At 33.9% G+C, this 8,496-nt stretch overlaps 1 protein-coding gene across 1 annotated transcript in view; it reads left to right on the top strand.

The window, feature by feature from the left end:
- ADAMTS19 (ADAM metallopeptidase with thrombospondin type 1 motif 19) overlaps positions 1-8,292 on the top strand; it is a gene marked incomplete at its 3' end in the record, with an annotated part of 285,099 nt that extends 276,807 nt beyond the window's left edge. Inside the window, exon 22 of the mRNA XM_004384305.2 lies at positions 8,115-8,292. Within this exon, the coding sequence (XP_004384362.2) occupies positions 8,115-8,292 (178 nt within the window). The remainder of the gene's footprint in view (positions 1-8,114) is intronic.
- Positions 8,293-8,496: the final 204 nt, after the last annotated feature.

Genomic DNA, 8,496 nt, shown 5'->3' on the forward strand with positions numbered 1-8,496 from the left:
AACATCAAAACTAGTACAGAAAATAGATCTAGTGGTTCTTAGGACCTGTGAGGTGTGGAAGCACCACAACAAGCAGCAATCAGTGGAAAGAGTGACTGTCTCTTCTCTAAAGAGGGAAGTGGTCAAAAGGTATTTATGGATATCCCATTTATAAAGGGCATTTACATGAAGTTAAATTGTTCAGAAGTACATAGGCTACTTCGTGGCTAAGAAGACAACAATGTTCTTTGGTGAATTAGACAGAGACATGATACTGGGCAGGTTATATCATGAGTCATTGTGGAAATTCCTACATGAATTTTCAATAACAGGAAGATAATTTTATATTGGTAACAGTAGCTCCATTTGGGATTATGGACAAGTCTTGAGGGACGTCCTGAATTCATGGTGACTGTTCTCCCTCATTTTGACACTGACAAATTTATAGATTGCTGTTGATTGGTGCCTGTAGCCCTTCTTTTTTGAATTAAAGATGTTTTAATGTTTAGTACTTTTTTAAAGTATTAAACCAAGATCTTAGCAAAGATTTCTATTAATACCATTATTAATGCTATGCCAGGAGTGAAATTTCCATGTTCTGCTTCTTATTGCAATGTCCTTTTTGGCAATGCCTCGCCAATCATCCATCTTCCATGATAGAAGAAAAGGATTCACCTTGCCTTTTCCCAGAGATGGACGTCACGTACACTCAGTTTGTTTTATCTCTTTGTTTCTATGATAATGTCACAGTCAAGAAATTGTTAATCATTTGTTAAGTGTGTGATTTTTTTTTTCCTCTACCGTTTTTCTATTTCCCCTCATTTGTTTGCATTTAGGTCATTCCGTAAATTTGCTAAATCATTCAGTCATCTCAACCTTCTTTCGTCAGTATTCACAAACCTTGCCAGCTCAGTGCCATCTCCTGAGTTAGTAAATATAACATGCTAAGAGTCTGAGTCTGTATCTATTACTAGCTCATCCTTGACTGTTTTTAGAAAAACATAAACATGTGAGTTAAGTAAAACTTCTCTTCTACACTCCCACCAACCTGGACGTCATTTGTATTTACCCAGCTATTTCCCTGTCAGGTAGTTTATTTAGACCAAATTTTCTTAGGTAAAATAAGATCAGTCATCTTTTATTACCTGGCATAAGAACAACAAAAGGAAATAAAGTTTTAGGTGATAGAAAGTGTTATTAGATTCAATAATGTGTATCTCGCTTTAAAGAGGATGAAGCCTTCTTTTTATTACCAAATTAATTTACTAAAGGTTATATGCATGATCCTCATTGACTAAAATATTTTTTCTAATCATTTGAATAGCCTGAACTGTTTGAATTATTGAGAAAGTTCCCCTTATTATGTTTAGTGTTTGACACGCAATTTACGGTGTATTATTTAATACAGTATTAAGAATTGTCACTAGTGTCCCAAGGCATGGAATGATTTTTTCCATCATAAGAGAAATTTATGGTGATATTAAAGGAGCCCTGGTGGCACAGTCATTGTGTAATATATTACTCATGTGGACCCAAGTGCAGTGAAGATCATAATTTTCTTAGGACAAAATTATGAATAGGACTAAATCAATAAAACAAATTTCACTTTCAGCGACTTTGGAGTTTATTGGGGGGGGTAACCTACATCATTTTTCCTTGTGCCTTGTTATCTCTGTCAAAATATCTGCTTTAACTCTGAAATCAACGTGTGCAATTTTCTAAGATGCTTAACTTTGATCTAAAAAGTACTGCTTCTTTTTTGACTCTAGTAAACCTGGGGCACCAAAAGTATGTTTCCTGTTCAGAATTAAAGACTTCTAGTTCATGGAATTGTTTCATGACGCCCTTTGTTTCAAAAGTCCTTTGGGGTAATATTAAAGCTGTCTGGGGAACAGAATATTTATCAGACATTGTAAGTCTCTCTTGTTAAAATACTCCAGTCACGAAAGTTTCCTTGTAAAAGAAACATCAATGGCAAGTTATTGGTACACACTGTGTTTCTTTACTGGTTGCTGGCAAATTGATTTTGACACTTTAGCATTTTGGCCTTTAGTGGAAGTCTATAGTGCTGCATTGTTTCAAAAATATTTTAAATGTATTTGATACATGTGTGAAGAGCAAGGTTTAAAATTTATAAAAGTCTGAGAGAAAGGAGAAAGGAAGGAGGGAGGGAAGGAAGAAGTTGAAATTGGTGCAAAGCCTGAAGAAACATTGACTTCACATTCCACTGCATTCATTCATCCTTCTGATTAAACAATTTGTAACATCTCATCCTTCTTATTAAGCAGTTTGGATTATCATGGTCCAAAAATGTATGTGTAAAAACTATGGAAAGCATATGGTAGAAAGAACATCATATTTGGAATCAAAAAACTTACATTTGAGATCTGTCTCTCCTTCTGATGGGGCAAGTCATTGTCACCTTCTTAGAGACATCCTACTGGAATTGCAATACTCCATTCCCTAAACCTTTCCCATTCTCCTTTCCAGCTTTTGTTTTCTCTATAGCACTTATCAACACCAAAAATACAATGTATTTTATTTTCTTTCTTATCTTACAGCCTCCCCCCTCCATTAGAATATAAGCTCCTTGAGGGTACAGATTTTTGTCTTTTTTTTTTTTTCATTATGACAGCCTAGTATCCAGAACTGGGCTTGACACGTTGTTGTTGTTAGGTGCCGTCAAGTTGGTTCCTACTCATAGCAGCCCTATAGGCAGAGTAGAGCTGCCCCATAGGATTTCCAAGGAGCAGCTGGTGGATTTGAACTGCCAACCTTTCGGTTAGCAGCTGAGTTCTTAACCACTATGCCACTAGAGCTCCTTGTAGGCTTTCATAAATATTTGTTGAATGAATGAATGAACAAATGAATGAAATAAACTATGAGCCTCACTCTTTGCAGTTAGTTGTAAACTTATTAAGGTTATGAGGAATATTAACCAATATATTCTATGTAAAATCATATTAGATAATGCCTGAAATAGGCATTTAAGGTATCCATTCATTTGTGTTCATTGTCTAATATACAGATCTATCAGTAGGTCTGATGACGAAGTGGTTAAGAGCTATAACTGCTAACCAAAACGTCAGCAGTTCGAATCCACCAGCCACTGCTTGGAAACCCTGTGGAGAAGTTCTCCTCTGTCCTATAGGGTTGCTATGAGTCAGAATTGACTTGCCGGCAACAGGATTTATTTTTTATTTTTTATTTTTTATTTTTTATTTTTTATTTTTTATTTTTTATTTTTTATCAGTAGGTCAATGAATAGGGTGACCATATGTCCCAGTTTACCCAGGACTGTCCCAGTGTATAACGGTAATCTTGGAATAATTATTATCAGTGACTTTTTTTCACAAGTGCCCTGCTCTGAGTGATAAATTATATGATCACCCTGTCTAAAGATGAATCACACATGTGGGTTGTCCTTAGGGCAAAAAAATTTACCTTGTGCCACATAACCTAAGATACACCATAAAACAAAACAAAGAGTCCGTCTAATCCATTAGTGTTTAATTTAATAGTAACATAGGAGGATTACAGGTTAATTTGGTAGGGTGGGGGAAAAGATTTCTGACTGACTTACCATAAACAGGAGTATTAGCAATCTTCTAATATACACTAGTGCTTAAGCGTCCAAGCTCTGATTTCAGTATATGTGGGTTCAAATTCCAATTCTACTGCTTCTTAGTTGTACAATTTGGGGCAATTTTTTTTTAACTTCTTTGAGCCTCCATTTTCTCATCTGTTAGAAATGAATACCAACAGTACTTATGGGCTTCCAAAAGGTATTAGAATAGATATAACTTCTAATACAGTGCCGGGCATGTAATAAATACTAAGTGTTGGCTACTGTTATTATTATATGGAGTAAAAGCTTTCAGTGGTTGTATTTTAGTTTTCTTTGATCCTAAGCAGCAAATAGTTGCTCTGTAGGGTAACTGATTAATTTAAAATTTCACACAATTGACTAAAAGTGGATGAAACTGCCTAACTTCCATAGTGTTTAGTAATCTGCTCCTAATGTCATCTATTTTATGTCATTGTATATTGTTAATTAAGTTCATTGAAGAATGTACCAGATCCATAGTATAATCTCCACTATTTTTATTGTCTGCATGATTCCCTGAATATAATGGGTAATCAGTAAATATTTTAAAAAACAATAAATAATTGAGTACTTTGAGACACTAAGGAAAATAGACTTTGGAGACTTCATTTGACAGAATTTCTGTCACGCCATTATTGAGTGGCAGAGTGAATAATTAATGAGATTAGAGCCTTCACCACTACGTAGCTTCACCAGTTAAAAGTTGCCAGAGTGCAGTAACTTTTAATAATAAGGTATTTGGAATTTCAACTTTTGTAGAAATTTAAAACTAAACTGTAGCTATGATCTAATGCAATGCCTTGCTTAACAAAAAGGAAAAATAAATCTCAGGTAAATTAGTTGCTAGAGGCAATATTAGAACAAGGTCTCTTAACTTCAACTGTAGAAATATTTTGGCTTTTTCTTTTATTGTATGTTTGTGTTTAATCATACTGACATGACTTGAAAAAAATCTAATTACTTGGTATTATCTTCTATAATAAAAGTAAGACCTAGTTTAGAAGATTCCTTGGGATTCTAATTATTATATATTCATTTTTCACATATTTATAATAAAAGTTTCACCAGTTTTATAAAGAAAATAATTACTGGTAAAGCCTTGATGCTTTTATTATTAAAAAAAAAAAAAAAGGAGCTCTGGTTGCACAGTAGTTAAACACCTGGCTGCTAACTGAAAGGTGGGCAGTTTGAATCCACCAGCCACTCCATAGGACAGTTCTACTGTGTCTTATAGGGTTGCTGTGAGTCGGAATCAACTCAAAATGATACTGTTTTATTTAAATAAACTGCAGAACTTCTACTATCTCCTGAAAAATATATTTATTTCCAGGTTATGTCCAAATAGTTACAAAATAACTGGCATAAGGAATGCAAAAAGCACTTTTTTTTGTTTCTCAAGAAAATAACGCTTCACCCATTATTTGCTAAAATTCTTTATTCTAAGTTATTTTATTTACAATAATCCTGAAAAATAATGTGTTACCTCAGTTTGCTCAGGTCTCTGGAGTTTGTTATAGGAGATTGATCAAAAGTATAGGGAATAGTCTGTGGCTGATTACTGAACTTATATCTGAGATATGATAGATGACCTTCTTTATCACAGCAGAATGAGTTCATCTATTACAAAGCATTTAATATTCTTTTGGTATCTCAGATATTGTGATGACTTTCAAGATCTACAGAAATTTTAGGAGTAAATACTAAAATGGTAGTATCATATAATCTTCACCCCCCTAAAAGTTTTTAATTTAATTATTTTGAATTTTCCTGAAAATATTTTTTAAGAAACATGGTATCTTTATATAATTACATCCATTCTATACAGTAATATTAAAATTAAAGCTTTCATGGGAGAAAGATTATGTCAAACAGTTATTCCTCTCATGATAGTTTTAAATTCTAAGAAAGCTTGAAGTATTATCTGATTTTGGATCACAGAAAGTAAACTTGAAACATTCAGATTCTGCAAAAGTTAGAGGAAAAATTGTAACATACCACCTGTTCTTTAATCTACTATTTGCAGAAAGCTGAGAATTTATCAGATACAAAGAGAGCACTATGCAGAAATATTTACAAAATAAAATGGAGAAAGATTACTTATCTGTAAAGTAGGTTCATATTAATGACACACATACATAATAATTCCATTATTCTGTCAGCAAGCAAGCTATTTGCATACATGGAATGTGATGTTTCTTATTGAACATGACATATCAATGAGCCTAATTTTAAGAGATTTACCATCTAGCTAAAACAAAATAGATGCATTAAAATATCTTATCAAAGATAAGAAATAATACAAATTACAAGTGTTAAATACAGAATTTACATTGTTGACCAATAGTTTCCAGTTTGGCTGAACAGCAGTATTACCTGGATACTTTTTTAAAAATGCAGATTCCTAGACCCCACATCAGTTTATGGACTTAGAAATTCTTGGCTTTGAAATCTGTAATTTTAAAATATTTCTCCACGTAATTCCAAGGTATAGCCTCACATATATGGATATGTGGCTTTAAACCACAAATGTTCCATAAATATGGCATAGGTAATTGGGAAAATTTTGTAAGACTTCATGAAGGAGATAGACTTGAACTTGTGTTTTCAAAAGAAGCAAAGCATTTTAGACAGGAGTAATCCACCCAGAGGCACCTTGGAAATGAGGCCTGGTGATCTACTTCTAAAAGATCACAGCCTAAACAAAAAATATCCCCTGAAGTCATCTTAAAACTAAACAGTAGTTCAACTTAACTAGTAAAAAAACATCTGCCTTGAGCATTATGCTCTTTTAAGAACTATCTATATGGGATCAATGGACAATATCAACTCGAAAGATTAGATAGGAACCTTAGGGGGTAGTGAGTTTATGTTAATGAAGGAGAAATCACTCAGAAAAGAAGGGTAAGAATGGTTACACAACATGTAGAAACTGTTGAATTCATGTATGTTTCACTGTGCATATTCTCAACAGCAACAAAACAGGATCAAAGCCGTTGAAAACCCTATGGAGCACAGTTCTACTCCACATGGGGTCGCCATGAGACAGAATCAACCCAACAACAACTGGTTGTTTAATATTATGAACACAACTGTAGAGGTGGTAATAGGAATTGTGTGGACATGATTAGCTAGTATATAATAGAACCAATGATTCCTGAAGAGGAGTGGTGGAAAATAAATTGAAGAGGTAGATAAGTGACAGCCTGAGAATATTAGGATGTTGTGCCTGATCTTATAGGCAGGGGAGAACTTAATAACTAAAGGTTTTTAACCAAAGAGATTATACATATAAAGCAATTTTGAATGGAAGATTGGGGGCTAAAGACAAAGTGAACAGTTTATACTATTGCAGTAGAACAATCCTGAGGTGATAAGGGCCTGTGTAGAATGCTCCTTGTGCGAATGGAAATAAGAGATGAGAGAGACCATGATCAAGAAGGAAGAATTGACACCAAAGAGAATGCAATTCTATGAAAGAATTGGTAAGATACAGGAAAGAAAAAATTAAGAATCTTATGTCTGTATATCTAAAAGGTAACAATCAGAAGCATCTATCAATTTTCAAGTAAAATATTATACACCAAGATCATTTCTTTAAATATTTCTACTGATAGACTTAATAAATCTCTTTAGCCAAGTTTGGCTAAATCTGTAAGGTGTAGAAAATAATGTGGCTAGTAAATAATCATTTTCAGAAACTCAAACATATTCCCTCTCTTGCATATAATTTTGATAGTATAAAATAATTGCATTCTCTTAGTCATATTAACATCAGTTTGTGATGCAAATTAAATCTGGTAATATACATGGATCCAAGAGACTTCTGTAGTAAAAGACCAATGCATGTTAAATATTCTTGGCAACATATCTTACAAATAAAGGCAAACTATAGTTAGCTGAAATGCAAGGAATAGATTAAAAGGGCATGCTACTAGAATAATCCAGATTATCAACTATTTTTAATAGCACAATATGGATATCATTCAACCGACCAAGAAATCAGTTATTTCAATAACACATCAGGTTGGTAAACCATCTTGGTATTAGTTGATAAACATTTTAACATGGCCAAAGCAAATGAAGCAGATGAATAGATAGATTTTAACAAGGATACAGCTCCACAATTGGGTATATGCAGACTCTTGAACATCAATAACTAAATTAAAGAGTAATGAACTAATTATTTTTTGAAAATTAGGTATTATAACTTTGAAAATTAAGTCTGCCTGTGTGCATTACTAGTGTCGTTCACCATTTGACACTCTTTCCCTTCAAGTTACACTCTCCAACTTTCACTATTCTTTTCTCCTATGTCCTTTGTTACCCAAAGCTTTGCTTTAAATCAGCCAGAGGTTTTGATCAGCATTGTGCCCAAGTTATGAACATCAGTGTTTCCAACCCATGTTTTACATCAACTCCAGATGCCATGACTCATGTTCCATATTTAAAAATATAGAGAAAGGTGGCTCACAAACTGGAAGAAGGGAAGCGTAAGAAGGAATTTTAACAAAACTTTCATCTCTCCTAGTGCTCCATTAGCTGTGGTAAGGGAATGCAGTCCCGTGTTATCCAGTGCATGCATAAGATCACAGGAAGACATGGAAATGAGTGCTTTTCTTCAGAAAAGCCTGCAGCGTACAGACCATGTCACCTTCAGCCCTGCAATGAGAAGATTAATGTGAATACAATCACATCACCCAGGCTGGGTAAGCAGACCACAAACGGGAATGGTTTTCAGAAACATACACATGCTTTTGGCTTCTCGTATTTTGCATATTGCTTTAATACTTGAGAGTTAAAAACCTATACCAGTTAGTTTGGTTCTCACTAAATTTGATTTATTTAAATGTATCAAACCAAACCCTCTGCCACCAAGTCAATTCCAACTGGTAGCGACCCTACAGGACAGA

The sequence above is a fragment of the Trichechus manatus genome, unplaced genomic scaffold, assembly GCF_000243295.1.
Source record: "Trichechus manatus latirostris isolate Lorelei unplaced genomic scaffold, TriManLat1.0 scaffold00121, whole genome shotgun sequence".
Lineage (NCBI taxonomy): Eukaryota > Metazoa > Chordata > Mammalia > Sirenia > Trichechidae > Trichechus > Trichechus manatus.